The sequence below is a fragment of the Stigmatopora nigra genome, chromosome 16, assembly GCF_051989575.1.
Source record: "Stigmatopora nigra isolate UIUO_SnigA chromosome 16, RoL_Snig_1.1, whole genome shotgun sequence".
NCBI classification, from domain to species: domain Eukaryota; kingdom Metazoa; phylum Chordata; class Actinopteri; order Syngnathiformes; family Syngnathidae; genus Stigmatopora; species Stigmatopora nigra.
The window spans coordinates 3,308,977-3,324,815 of record NC_135523.1 but is presented as its reverse complement, the minus strand read 5'-3'; the positions used below and the strand labels follow the sequence as shown (position 1 = coordinate 3,324,815).

General features: G+C 41.4%; 1 protein-coding gene across 1 annotated transcript in view; it reads left to right on the top strand.

The window, feature by feature from the left end:
* Positions 1-3,284: 3,284 nt before the first annotated feature.
* The window catches only part of kiaa1217 (KIAA1217 ortholog), a 47,635-nt gene continuing 35,080 nt past the window's right edge, over positions 3,285-15,839 (top strand). The window contains exon 1 of the mRNA XM_077735758.1: positions 3,285-4,387. Coding sequence (XP_077591884.1) covers positions 4,096-4,387 — 292 coding nt within the window. The 5' untranslated portion in view covers positions 3,285-4,095. The remainder of the gene's footprint in view (positions 4,388-15,839) is intronic.

Below are 15,839 nucleotides of genomic sequence, written 5' to 3'. Positions count from 1 at the left end.
GTTCTGAATTGCAGTATCATTATGTTGCCAAATTTATTCCAACTTTTAAGATTGCAGAATTGAGAGCCTGCAGCTGTTCATCATAATCAAGCACAAGGAGCGCTTTTAATTCCTTTCAGTGGAAAACGAGAAAAAACGGCAAGAGCGGAGATCATCATTACTCTCACAGAAATCCAACGGAGGGAAGTCAAGCATCATTTTTTTTTAGGTCTCTGGCGTATGGATATGTTAGATCACTTGGCCTCCTTTACCCCCGATCTCTGCCCATTTAAGGGGTGATTTATTTTCGAATCCCACATATTTCTTGCTTTAAATCTAGCGCTCTTTCAGTCAGTCTGTCGGTTGGGATCCATCTGATGATTATCTGCTCCGCCCCGTGTTGTTGGCTCAGCACATCTGGGTTGCTGACTGAAGCCTTGTGGGTGTGCGCGCGGGTATGTGTACACTGATTCATGCATTTGCTGTGCTTCCTGTCCTGCATTGTGACACTGATGCCAGCGTTTGCTGCCACTGCAGTTCACGTGTCATTGGATCCATACTTTTGCTCATCAGGCTTTATAGTTATTTTTTTTCTTTCTCTTTTAGAAAATGTATTTTTAGCATCTGCTACCATTTCACAAAACAGAATATTTTCTTCACCCTTAGTTTTCTTGTTCCATGAACTAAATGTTACAAAAGTTAGAGTTATAGTAAAAGTTCAAGAGTTCAAATTGAAAATTAAACATTATTAAAAATGGGTGATTTTTAATCACATACCCAGAAATATTAACACATTCCTCCTTTGACTTATGCTAAACAAATCAAGTCGAAATCTCATAAACAGGATTCCCCCTGCACTGGAAACAATATTGTTCCTCTTTCATTATTCATATGTCATCATGCTCTTAATGTTAAACCCACGATTTCACTTTCTTATTACTACCTTCTTGTCATCTCAAATTTGAGGAAATGCAACATTACCAAAGTTTTTTTCAAAGACTTTCAGTCAAAGGAATTGCTTCTCATTCTTTCGAACGTGTGCTTGGGTGAAAATATCCGGGGGTTCTTCACGTCAAGATCTAATGAGCGTTCAAAAAAAAAAAACAAGAAGGAATGACTAATCAGGCCACATGGGGGCCCCACAGATAGAACAACTAAGAGCGATAGCTCCTCTGGGACGCAAGAGCAAATGAGATGAAGAACTCAGATAAGAACCGACCTCCATCAAGGCAGAACATTGCTCTTATCGTATATATTTGTCTGTTTTATTAGTCATTTATTGTAGTTGTTTATCCCCTAAATTTCCACAGTCATCATACTTGATTTCTCTTACTTCCTACTAAACTCTTGGCCTGGAATTTTTTCCCAGATTAATTTAGTGTCCCTTCAAATTCATTTTGTACTATGTCCAGCTCTGGTGGCAGCATATCACCCCCAAAAACCTGTTTCATTTTCATGTGATGCACGAATATACTGCAAATTATTTGAAAGGCATGTGAGCATAACTTTGTACAACTTCAACATGTGACTTGTCGATTTAGTCAATTATTTCAGTCCTCAGCTGACATATCTTGAAAGAAAAACATTTTTTCCCCAAAGTCATGGCTAGCAACACAAAGCAAAAAAAATCAGCCAAATGACATCTCCGTACTCAAAAACTTCAATACTTTTATGTCAGAGAACCAGTATATTTCTGCATACTTTACCATTTTTTATTCTTCTATAATTCTCATAGCTATAATGAGTTCTAAAGTTCCCAAAAAATGCACATTCGCTCTCTCACAAGATTTCTATTTCATCTGGTGGCATCATCCAGCCTCCCACACAACAAAGTGGTCCACATTAGAGCTTGCAAGGAGAAAAACTCCCGTATTAATGAGCAAAGAACTTGGACCAACTTGAATTGACGTGACTCAGCCGTCTACCATCTGTTCCGGTAAAGCTTCATCTAGTTGGCCTATCTTTGATGTTTATGTTTTCACAAGCTACATGCTTTGTTGGGACAGTCTATATTATCCAAGGGGTGGGGAGTAAGTCGGTCCATAATAAGTCACTTGGAACCTCCCGTCCTAATAACTCACAGACCGAAAGGTCACTTGCAGAAATACCACAAACGGCCCCTTTAACAACCAACAACTACATCACTTTAATGAAATAATCCCTTTTTTTAACCTTATACACATGTAGGCTCAACTTTTTTTGCACCCATGCAAATATTCCATAGCAGGACATTTTTCAAGTAACATGTTAACACCAGAGTTTATGATTTGGTATAAAGATGCGTTTCACGTGCCATCACTTTTTGCAAAAACACATCGTTTAACCAGGACGCTCAAATTACAACCTTCCCTAAGCGCTATGCTATTTAAAGCCTTTGAACTGAGCTCTGCCTCACTTTTGTATACTATACCAAACTCTAAGAAGTGGCTTAAATGTTGGGATGCTTCCAGTTCATGCAGAAGAGCTTTTCATCTACTAACACATGCACAAATAGCAATATAACCGTAGAGATAGAATTGGACTAAAACCCATATAAAGTCACGGTCTCCCTAAATTTGAGGTAATCTCCGATCGCACGTCGCTACCGCGGCAAAACCGAAAACCCCACCCGCCAGTGGTGACGCACTCGTGTAAATCCCACAACGTTTCCGATACCCAATCACACGCTAATGGGAGCTCTATCCTCTTCGCGTTTTCCCTCGCCTCCCAAAATCCGTCAGAAATGTGAAGTCCCTTTTTTTTTTGCGGGGACCGTATGTAGGTCAATCTTCTTTGCCTGGTCTAAAGCCACGCAGATATTAATATTCCATATCCGTATAGTCGATGACGTTTCACGGCAAATCGAGCTTTGCGTTCATTTATCAAATGTATGTTGGGATTGCTAGTAAAATGACACGCATATTGTTTTGCTCTTTTGTAACATGTTGAGCCAGCGGCTATCTATAATCCATTTTCTGGTGTTTAGTCAGCCAGCACGCCATCCGATGGCGTCCTAATGTCATTTATCACATGTGCGATGGCATATTATGCAAGTGTCGAAAGATCCAGATGAAATAGACTTGTCTCCAGAGTACACAAATCAGAATCTCTGCAAAATAGACTTTTTTTCAGCCGTGAAATCCTCTTTTCACGTGCAAAGTTGCCCCACGAGCGACATACTTTGGCAAACGTAACTGTGGGTTTGTGTGCGGGCCAAGTTTTGGCTCACAGCAATTTGTCAAAGGAGTAAAATGGGTTTGTCTCATGCTCGAAGCTGTGATCTTCTCCTGCTCGTGTTTCCCTTCCAGCCAAGTTTTTTTTCTTCGTTTCTCTCTTTGCACACCCCCCTCCTCGTTTTTTCTCTTGTCACAGCTGATGTTCCCGGCGCAGCAAATCGCACAGACTTACGCCATCTCTCCTTTTGCGCTTTTTCAATTCTACGTAAATTCCACCCGCCGAGCAGAGGGGGGGCGAGGATCTGAGCGCGCTCTGTCAGGACTTCGCTTGCCAGACCGCCACCTGGCACGTAAAGAGAAGGAATGCAAACGGACAAACGAGGGAAAGATGGATAGAGAGAAGACGGAGAGTAAAAATGGCTCGGGGATTGAACCGAAACGAAGCGCTGATGACATGTAGCGGTGCGCTCACATCTGGAACAGCTTCAGCCGCTGCACCTGAAGGAGGACTCTCTCCATTGACCTCTTTTAATTTCAATCTCTTGGGATTTCTGGAATGCTTTCTCGTCCAGCATGTGCAACTGAAAAACAAGACCACAACGTACAAGGTAGGAGTGCAAAGTCTAGGATGCTGAAGGAAGAAATAAGGTCCCATAAAGAGGGTCACTTGAGATGAAGATTCTGTTAGTTTTAGCTCAGCTCATCCTGCAACTCCACAGGTTTGTGTACACACACTTAGTTTGTTTTGGAGAATGATCCCAGGAGGGCACGCCAGGAGAGGGGAGCACCTTCCAGAGAGAGCTAACAATCCCCCACCCTCTTGACTTCCCAAAAGTCCCCTCCCCTCCACCGGTCTCATAGCTTACCTGCACCAGTCGGAACACGCTGGAGATCGGTAGGGAGCTCAAAGAGAAACCAAAGGACAGAGTCGGAGAGATTGACGAAGAATTAGCCAGCCGGGATGTCCAAATCCTCCAGGCTGGCCCGGCCTCCATCGGCCGGAGCCGCATCCAAACTCCCCTCCCCCAGAAAGGAATGCCCTGGCACGGCTTCTTCAGTCCGGGTACAGAGCGTGGGCGAAAAGCTGATGAGGGCTGGAAACGACAATGCCTTGACCAGGCAGAAATCGGCAACGGATAAAGTACCAAGCGAAAACCAGGTGGAACCAAAGGCCCCTTTAGTGGAAGTGAACTCTGTGAAAAGTAGAACCAGCAACCTTAAAGCGTCCAGTCAGCATCAAGGCATTGTGCACAGTAAGTAAGCATGAAACAATCGTCAATGTGCATCTACTCTGGACTTGAGTTTTAGTTAAATTTTGCAACTAAGACTTTCTTTTTGATTATTCGTGTCCTCGCCCTGAAGGGAGGGAAATTCACTTCTTCTTGTATCAACCACAAAAAAAAACCACTGACAGACTTGTCGCTACAGGTCCTGTAAAGATATTAATTAAAATGACAGTAGTTTGAACACTCGCAAGAACAGAAGAGTTAAAGTAAGACCTTTCAATGTTCTTTGTACGTAAAATGCAGTACAACTACCCACTTTATGTAAACATTCTTTCATATTCCGATGGATTTCTCTCTGGCATTCTGATCCACGGTAAACCTTTTAAACAAACAACTCCACTTTGCCTGCAATCATGCCAACGCGTGGCCATTGGGTTCATTTGAAAAACTGAAAAAGGAACAGTTTCTGCCAAAAGAACTCTGAGCCAATGCTACTCTGCCTCACTGAAGCATGCACTGATTAGCCAGGAAGGGATCTGCTCTTAAAGAATGGAGTCTTATCACTCCCTCTTGAAACACTCACCAGACTTCTAACTCTGCAGGGCGCCAGCTTTCACTGTCGTGTCGGGGTCACACTCACATTAGGAATCTCGCCCGGTTTGTAGATTGCATTGTAAGCATTTGACTGACAGATCGTATATCTTCCCGTCAGTCGCTCTCCACTAAACTAACGGAAGGAGGCAGGTGGGGCTTTAACTTTAAGTCAGATGGGCTTGGAGGAAACCAAAATGGGGGTGAAGTTAGTAAAGGAGTGAGTGACACAAGGAGGTCAGGAATGTGAGTAGGGCATGCTGGGAAATCAACAGGTCTCCAGTCTAACCCTGTGAATGGATCAACTCCCTATGGTTACAAAAAAGTGAGCTTCTGGGTTATAAGGGGGCAGGTTTGAACTGGAAACCAGATGTTTTGGTGAATAGAAATCAGGATGATGTCTCAAATATTTCACCCTAAGACCATCTTGCTCCCAGTCCTAGTCTGTCAAGGTTCTTTGGATACATTCAGCTATCAAAATAACAACCACTGATCCGGAACATGAGGAATGAAGAAAATATATGAAGGGGAACGCAAACATTGGAGATCCCCCTGCAAACGGATTTGTCCGATTCTCATAGGAACTGCCAAGACTAGGGCATGATGCCAGCTGAAAGAAGAAAAAAAACAGCGAGGTCATGTATAAGGCAAAGATAATAAGTGCACATGACAGCTGACATTTCCACTGCGCCAAAGCTTAAGAGCTGACCGCTGCTTGACACAGGCTGCAATTTCAGACTCTTAGTGATTTTTGCTAACCCCGAAAGTGGAACAAAAGGTTCCTTCTGGTCATTAAATGGGGCCTTTCCAACAAGGCGTGGACCCGTAGATGAAGCCATGGTGGACTTCAACGAAAGGGATTGCTGTTTTCGTTTCATTCATTTTCTGTTTTCTTCTTGCTCAACTTGGAAGTAACCCAATGCCTCCAAAACCTTTGCCCTTGGGTTATCGTGCCCTATCATGCAAGGATTCGCATAGTTGGCCACGTTTCTGTGATGAACTCATGTCTTGGTGAGCGATTTAACATGGTGAGTCACTAGAATGAGCCTGAGAACTCATAATTCTTCACATCTTGACTTTGTGTCACCTAGCAAGTCGCAGCACGATCGAGTCTCGAATACACAAGACTGACAAAAAGCAGACATTTTTTTAGTTGTCGTTAAGGTTAAACAAACAAATGGAATCAGACCACCCAACTGTGTAAGGTCAAAGCTTGATTACAGTATCAAGCTATGTTTATTTGATTTTATGGCCTTTTTTCTATGGTTTTGACATTTAAAACTTCACAGATAGTTGCTATTTTGCCTACCACGGTAAAAGGATATTTAAAATACGTAGTTTAGATATAGTGAAAGAAAAGCCTGGTGAGTCATTAGCAACATGAGATGACAGTATGTGGGCTAACAGTATGTTCACCCGCAGTCTGGTTTTGCAAATGAGTGGACGTGAGTCATACCCCGAAACAGAAACAGACGAAAAATTGGGCTGATGAGCAAGAAATAAATAGTGTTGCTTATATGTTCACTTGTGAGTGTGTGTATTGTAAATCCTCCACACCGGGACTGCGGTGTTTTGCTTCTGGGGGTGTAATTTGCAGTGTGTTTTTTCTTTTGGCTCCTGTGCCAATCGACACTGGAGAGGTGATTGGCTGCAGCTGTAGAGTGAAGAAAAGACGTCATTTCATAGAAGACCACCGTGGAGTTAAGACTCCATTTGTTGAATTTCGACTTTGGAATTTTTTAGCAGTAGACTTTGAATTATATTGTGTTGGTCTTCAAAGAAGTTTGAACAATACTGTATTTTCAGGTATATAAGACGCACCGCATTTTTAGGCGCACCGTCAATGAATGAATGACAGTTTAATTTTTTTTGCCATATATATTAATCACACTGGATTATAAGACACCCTGTCTATTTTGGAGAAAATTTAAGACTTTTAAGTGTGCCTTATAGTCGTGTAAATATGGTATTTTTCACGTTAGGGTCTTTCACGTTACTATTTCTAACAAATCCTTCAAGAATTACAGTTTTAGTAGCATTTCTTTCAAAGACAAAAAATACCATGTTATTTCTACAGTGAAGCCTCATTAAGTTTTTTAATGAACTGGTTTTTATTGACAATTTTATGAAGTTCAAGGACATTCGGTACCTAAAAAATGTCAGTTTATGTGATGACTAATGTGAAGCCACTAGTGTCCTTCAACTCATTTTGACTGGTCCTCAGTTTTGAAGTCCAACTGAGGAAAAAAAGTTTACAAGACCCAGAGGCTTTTTTAGTAACTGGGAAAACAAAACAAAAAACCTTCACCCTCAGACATCACACAAGCAGGATGCATAAAACAAGAAGGCTGTTTGAGATTTATCCCCGATGCAATGCACTCGGAGCAACGGCAAATGAAAGCCACTTCCTGCCCACCTTTGAATCGCCCTCAAGTGTATGACACAAAAGGTTTCTCAAACTCTTCACGTAATTGCTCCTCCGGGCTTCTTTCCTTTGCACCTGGCAGTTAGCGCCCCCTGCTGTGTAGCTAATGGATTGGAAACCCACCCTTAATGTCTTGTTTGGAGTTACGTCAGCAGCGCACCATGTGATGGTTATACTTTTATCCCTCGGAGCATAACTTGTTCTATTAGACCGCAGTGGAGAAGTTCTGACTAAACTACCAGATGGTTTTGACTCTGAACTTTTCTCATCTTCTTTGTATAAACCAACAGAATCATTGACTCGGGGATCAGTGGGATTTTTTTCTGAAGGGGAATAATACGCTTTAGTAGGGTGGTGAAGTCAGCTGTAAGACATTTTAGCTTGTCAACTAGTGGGAAGCTTCGTTGACGTTGCGTTTTAACTCGGTTGACTCGATAAGCTGTGGGAAGAGAAAGCTTGGGATTTTTTGGTGAGATCTTGTTAACAAATGAGGGTTTAATGCTTCTGGAAAATTGGGATGTGTGTGTTGACATACCATTTGGACTAATGTTTTTGTTTTGGAATGTATTGTCTTACTTTTAGTTAGTTTACACACCCATAGTAAACATTTAAAGTACAAATATACCTTGAAGTTTTTCGTTAAAGCATCTTTTCAATTTCTATCATCTTGAATTTCTGTCCAAAACTCAATAAGTACAGCCTTATATTGTATTTTCTAGACCTTCTTGTTTTGGTGGAAAAGTGTTCACATTCTCTGTGAGTGACCAGTGACCAATCGAGTGTTTTGTCTGCATCTCGCCCAAAGTCAGCTGGGATAGGTTCCATCTGACCCCTGACCCTAATGAGGGCAAGCATGATAGAAAACAGATGGAGTGATTTTAAAAGTATCTAGCAAGAATACCATGAAGAAGAAAGAAAAAGGTGGTGTTGTTTGGACATAGCTTCTTCATATGGTTTTCATTATAGTAGCATAGTATAGCATATATCGCAAGTCTAGAGACAAAAGCCCAAGTTCAAGCGTCTGTAGACTCAACCAAAACAGACTTAATTTTTCGACAGAATTTTTCTAATCCCGATTTGGCATTTTCTTGGTAAAAGTGCAAACAATTTTTTAAATACTATCTTGCTATTGCACAATTTCAATAGTTATGGATCTGTCTTGCAAATGGATATTTTAAGACTCTTTGACATTATGGAATTACTCTGCAAAAATGTGTAACGGCGAAATATATCACAAGTTCATTCGCCATGGCAAGGGAGCCCAGAGCCCCTCAACTTTGTTTAACGTCAAAACAAATTTGTATGTTGTCGCGGAAGGCTCTGACAAGCCAATGTTATTCCCTTCAGTAGCAAATCAGGAGGTGGGGCTCCATGATGGAAGCGACAGCTGGCACTTCATTTGACGTGCAACCAGCATTTATCAATTATTCATGGCTGACATGTTATCAAAAGGCCCAAGAAATCGCTATGTTAAATAACAAGACTGGGCAGTGTTATCTTTAAAATATTTGGACTTTAAATCTACTTTAAATCGATCTCCGTCCCAAGCGATTTGATCTAATGGAGTCAGATTTAAGAAAGAAAACATCAACCTGAATAATCGTGTTTTTTTCCGTTTTTGTTGCATCCTCATTAAACTCTATACAAGCTTGTTATTTTTCCATCACCTTGAAAAGATCCCACTTAAGCCCCATTCCTCGGTCGGCATTTAAGATAAACACGCTGCATTGTTCTCCAAACTTAAGTTGGACTTACATCTCCATGACGACAATGTTGCTTTTAAAGTAAATGATTGCTTACTTTGAAACGATAAGGCCGAAAAGTTCCTTGAAATTGGTTGCGTCTTGAATAGAATTCAGCACACAATTACCTCACATTTCGTAACGTCAAAGCAATGTCTTGTATGTTGTTCTTGTTTTGTGAACATTACTGGTTGTGATTTTTATTTTTTTTGTCTGGTTTGCCAGCCTTGCCTAAACTTCCAAGCCCTTCCATGAAAAGATTAGGAAAGTGGCTTTGGAGCGCAGGGGAGAAGCTCACTAGGGGCTTTGACTCATTTCAGGGCTAAATATATGTATAAAGGCTTGGTTGGTCTAGAGGGGGTGGGGGTCTAAGGGGATAGAAGCCAAGGCCTTTTAGGCCTTTTGATGCTCTCCCCGTTCTCTGCTATCAGTTTGGTAGGAACATGCCCTGCGAGCAAAAACTCACATGAGCCAGCAAGTCTGGCTTTCGGGTCTTTCCCATTGGCTTTGAAATGGAGGGAAAATTAGCTGCAAATGGTGAGAATAAGATTTAGTTATTTTTGTCCTAGTCACAGTTGACAGATTTGGACACATTTACGAATGTGAAAATAAGAGAAATGTTTATGAATTGCTAATAAGATGTTAAAGTTGGCATTTAAAAGTGACTGTTCGCATGATAGACTCAAATATTTTTGTCTTTTCATCTTCTGAGATAGTACCTCAGCTTTAACAAGGGGAGGAGATCATTTTTGTTGAATTTTGTGAGATATCTTTGTGAAAAAAGCAATATTAGCGCCGAAGCAACTTCACTTTATTCTCATAGAATAACTTTGTGCCCTTGATATGCGTGGAAATGATGACTTTTATCGGCTTCCCTTCGATCTGCTGAGATTTGTGAGTCTGGAAGTCTTCCATCTGTCACTTCAGATGCAATGCAAGGCAACTCGCTTTCCCTCCGTCAGGCGCAGGTGTCTCTGTGACAGCGCCACTGCGACACAAAGAGCAAGGAGACTCCCAAATTCAACTCTGAAATGTATAATCTCACCTGCTCGCTTTGATGCCTTCCCGTATTTTTGTTTCGTAGCGTTTTGTGCCGCTCGCCTTTCAATGAAGGGAGAATTTATCTGGCAGGGATTTTTTTGTGTGCGTCTGATGTAGTAAGAAAGCAAAAATGTCTCATTTGCTTCAAATCTGCACAAATATAGAGCACTTAAGTTCTGGGTCTGATTCTGTGCTTTTTGCCTTATTTAACTCATTTGCCACCAGTGAACTGGCCACAATCTCTCCCTTAGAACAATGAAGCACAGATGCAAGAATCAACATGGCCACTTGCCCCCTTTCCACCCTCCCTTCATTTTAACATGTGGTGGCCAGACTAAACAAGAAGATGAATGTCTCCAGAACCTGACCTGGCAAAAACAGCTGCCTCAGTTTGCCTCGTGGCTCTTTTGATTGGCATTCCAGGGACAATTTGGGAATAAACAAGCGACAAGTGGATAGGAAAGAAAACGAAAGCTGTATTTTGGTTTTCACTATCACCACGCCACAGAGATCAGTTCATTAAAAACCTACGATTCTGGCGCTACTCCATAGACAGAAAATTGCAGTCAATGTTAGAACCAGATGCTTTACAGTGATCAAAAAAGACAGAAAATCTTCTCTTCTCTAAAGAGAGTGTCTCTGCCACCCACTAAACTGCAAACTAAGTACCCTAAATGCAACATTCTTAGGACTTTATTTGTCCTAATGCTCATTACTCAAGAAATTTGCTTACTTTGTCCTATTACTGCAAATTCCCACCGTTTATTTACACATGTTACATCCTCCAACCAAAGATTAGATAAACAAACTTGCGCAGAACATTATCGGCAGCGGTGAAAAATATCGCAGTGTTTGTACAGAACCCGACAAGAAGTCGTAATATCCTGTTACAAATTTTGAAGGGCATTCAGAGTGTCTTTAGGTTAGCGCTGAACTCTTCCACAGGTCAGGAGGTGTTAGCGCAACGCAATGATGAAGGTGTTGACAACCTCAAACAAAAGCCCAGTGTGCTCCTGTCAACCTGTCTCCTCCCCTGTGTCACCTCTCACCTCACCGGCCCTCGAACACCCCAATCACACCTTCAGGCCTCAGCCACAATGCGGCATTTAATGGTGCTTTAGTGCAGGCAGAAAAAGTAGTCAAGGCAGCTTGTGTTTGAAATTTGGTGGCTCCTGTGGGAGATCCTTCGATTTGTGGGCTATACCACTAAGGATGTATCCATGCTGAGCTTGAGTTTTGTTTATTTAATAAGGACATATGAATGGTCATATTTATAATCATGTTAATGAACAAATATTTGTAAATATTTAAGATTGTAGTCTAGGGTTAATTCCAATCTTTAGTCCCTTGTGTTGGTTGAAGATAAAGAATGACATATGTTAGACAAATGTACTTTTAGACAATGTTGTAATCGCAATTTTGTTTGTCCAATAGCCAGGCTTTAAGATGATTGCCCAAGAGCTTCTTGGCTGAATGCATTCTTTTTCAAGGGAACTACACATTCACTTCTAGAGCCAGCCCTTGTTGATGTGTTGGATTTTTTGGTACAAATTGCAGTGAAGGAGGAGTTTTGTGTTGCAAGATTTTGTAGACTAAGGTGGCATCTGCATATTTAACATATTTAATCCCTGACTTTGGTGTTGCAGTTTTGACTTTTTGTGCAATACTTTCAGAGATTGCTTATAAATGGTTTTAGTGTTGTTTTGCAATCCGATGACCAACTTAAGCAGTAAGTCATGTTATACTTATAGTCACTTATAGTCATATGGACTTAGAGTCATTTCTTTTTGGATTCGTATGTATGCCAATATGGATGCTGATCCAATCCCCTTATTTATATTAACCCATAAAATAATGTAAGCATTAATGAGGAAATTTCGTACCAGATCAAACATCCAGATTTAAAAATTCTACAAGAAAATATTCCTCAATACCAACCTATTTTATCAGTCACATGGTTAAAAAATTCAAATTGCTCATTCAGGTACTCTAGGCAATTTTGACATCATAATTGTCGGATACTCCCAAAATAGCCGTAACGGGCACCGACACCGATGCTGAATATAGGATCGGGACATCATTAGATACAATGCAGTCCCTCGCAGGCATGCATGTGAGAAACCTTTTCCAAACAATGGCAGAGCGAAAAGACTTGGCTCAGGAGGAGAAGGAGGAGGGGTTGCGCCGTTCTGTCGGATAACTTGATTGGAGCATAAACAGCAGCCCAGGAAGTGCTGAAGTAGGAAAGCGAGAGGAAAAGAGAGAGAGAGGGAAGGGAAAAGTGTGCAGATCCAACGGGAGGGAGCGGAAAAAGTTTTCGGGACTGTCGGGTTGAGAGCGAAGGTGAGTCATCCAAGAACTCCACCAATTCTTGCTTTGTCATAACTTATTTCTTGCCATTCTTAGAGAAAATGGGATCTTTATTTTGTCTTTACTGCTTGGTTAATTCAATCTGTTTTGCATAGCTGTTGTCTTGTGTTTTTTGTGTTTTTTTTAGTCCTAATCTGAACTGCAGCCAACCATTCAGTAAAGGAATAAAAGGAGGGAAGTCTAATGTGTGTGTGTGGCTGGGTCTAATTAAACTAATGGGAGTGCAGGGGTAGGGAGCAAGGCTAGTTAGTTATAGGAACTCAAAATAGATGTCGCAAATGAAGCGCTTCGTCGTCCTACCGCCGCATAGTCATCAAGTCATCATCAGTACGGAGGAGCTCACCTCCCTTTTAGCGGATCACGAGGAGGCAGATGGGCTGACAGTAAATGGGCGATTCTTTGGCAGGCTCGCATTGAGATTTGACCGCCCGTGTCCGAGTTTGCCGCGGAGGATCAAACGCAAGGTGAGATTTTCCCACGGGGGAAGATGCGCTCCTTCAGAGGAGTTATTTCGCAGACCCTTTTGATCTTTTTTCATCTAATGCCAGAGTCATGGGTTTGTTGGTTGTGGAGAAACTGAGATGAACTGGGGAGGGATGGTGTTGGCAGGGCAGTTTTGCAGAGGCAATGTGAAGTAGACTTATTGTCTGACTTGATTTGACAAATTCTTGTTAGATAAAAAATCCTGAAGACCATACGTTTAGATCTATAAAAACTGAATATGCAGGGATTTTAATTCAGTTCTTTTAATCCATTTACAAAAAAATCTAAATATTATAGTATTTATTATAGTTTTGTGATCAGCCATTGATGCAATTACGCATACTCTGATGCATTTTCTTGTTGGCCCTTAAAAATTGTACATAACTTTTTTAGTTTCCATTTTTGATGGCCCACACGTAATGACAATCATGTCAATTTTGAGAATATATTTGTTTCTTGAGTTTGTCCCACGACAAATGGTGTCTCCTTGGTGGAGGTAGTCCTAATGAGCTTGCGATACTACTTTGAGCTATGGAGCGTAAATATTTGACCTTCTTTCAGTGCATTTTTAAGACAAAGCAACAAAATATCCTTTGCTGTCCTCAACAATCAGATAGAACCTCATCATCCATGGCTCCAGTTGTCTTTCCCGAGTTTCCTCTGCCTTTTGCCCAGTGCTGATGCAGCAAGGAAACTATTATTAAGTGAAAAGCCATAGCTGCCAGTTCACTTCAGCCAAGCCGTCCCTCTTTCCAATACAGGCACGTGTCCTACTTAGTTTTCCCAAATGAGCAGCAGCTCTGCGTTATCAGCTTCCGTCTCGATTACCTGGACGGACGTGTCGAATAGGCCAGGGAGGTCGAGGTAAACGCTGACCTGAGCGGTTAGCCGATACATCTGGAATGTGATGGCCGTGGTGGGTCATTGAGCGGACGTGAAAAGACACCTGGACTCGTGGCATAGTCCCAAAGTTTGAAGAGTGGAGGGTGGGTGTCTCAAAAGGTCCGTCCAGGTGTTTCTCCGCCTGTCGGTCTGTGATATCGTCCCTCATCGAGACCCTGAGCCAACTGGCGATCAGATCGTATCAAGGCACCCTTTCATCAGACCATATTGCAGGGAGTTACCCTTTCAAATCCTGCAGCTACTTGATACAAGGTTACCATCAGGTTGTTTGTTAGTTTTGAGATATAAACACAGGCATTACCTTGACCTTATCTTGACACACTTTTACTGGATCACTTTTGGAGCTCAAATAATTCATCCCTAAGGAAATGCTGTTAATTCATTCATTCTTGTTGTTGTTCTTTAATGAGTTGTTGTATAAACAGTGTAGTTCCTTGAACAGCTGTAATGCTCATCTACAGTCAGAAGAGTGAATTAGTCTTAGTTAACATTATGCCCCATAGACAGAAATCTAATAACAGCCTGTCTTGCTGGTAATGAGTCATTAATGTCCATTTTCTCTCTTGTGTCCTTCTTTTCCCATGCTTGTGTATTTATTTTTTAACAGCCGTAAATGGACTGGACACTCATTGGAAAGACTTCAAAGCAGTTAAGACCCAACAAAAATAGCCTCAAATCAAACTCGTACTTTCTAGAGTAGCCAACACGGATATGCTTTTTATCTTTTGTCCTATTTTTCTTTTTCTAATCCATGACCAAGATACCTTTTGTTAACCCACAGATAACATCCTATCTCCACACAGTTTCCGAGTACCTTATCCCAAATCCTATGAATCTGTCTGCAGGTTTTGGCCTTGCCACATACATCTATGACACCCTCAATAGTCAAAGTGACTTGTTGTCCATCTCCTTGGCTTCCAATTGAAGGGAGGCCCAAGACAAATGTCCTCTAGCCGTGAAAGGACACTGGCCCGGCACTCTTCTGGCGCCATTAAACTGCCAAGCTCTTTTTATTCCAGTGTAAACATCACTGTGCCTCTCTTCTAGAAGTGTAGTGAATGCTATACGATAGTTCACAAGGACCCAGTTGTTTCGTAGTGAACACATTAAGGTGGAGGTCATAGAACGAAACGCCAAGAAAACCCTTGACAGGTTCATGGCGTAAAAGAAAACGACTCCAATGGGCTAATCTTCATAAAATCTATGACAGCAATTAAACAACTCACTGCCTCGTTTTATGCTTTCATTCACCCGCTTTTTCATGATTCATTACTAAGACCCCATTTGTAATTGCATGGCCGCCAGACAATCGCTCCTATCTCAGATCTATTGGACTAAAGTGTTCGTTCCTGAAAATCCGACCAGCCGTGGGATGTTTTTCTTTGCGGTAGCTATTTTAAGAGGAAACTTGGTGTCTGCTCACTGTATGTTTGGAGAATTCCTTCCTGTTCTGACTGATAACTTGACAGCACTGTGTAAATACTCAACCTGATGCAAAGTAAGTCCAATCCAATCCTTAAGTCGGAGAAGGATTATATATACAAACATATTCGCCTTCCAAACTGTTTGGGACTGATAATGCACCCCAAAAAAAACATTGTCAGACAATTCTAAAACCCTAAATGTGGATATACAGACCGTGCAGCTAAAAGCAAACTTAGCTTCCTCATTTCTCCTGACCGTTAGTGTTTAGCATTTTATACATAGTGCGGGAATTCCCCCTAGACTGTCAACATAGGCGAGGTACTTTATTTGGAGTCGGTACTAGGTTAACTTTCCATTTGTCATAGATTCCTGGTTGAAAGTATAACGTAAAAAGGCAGAATAAAACTTCTGTCGATTGGAAAGATTGAAGGAAGAAGTGACTGTAAAATGGAGTCATATTTTGGAAGGATGTATTGTAGTATTGTACTTGTGAACTTGT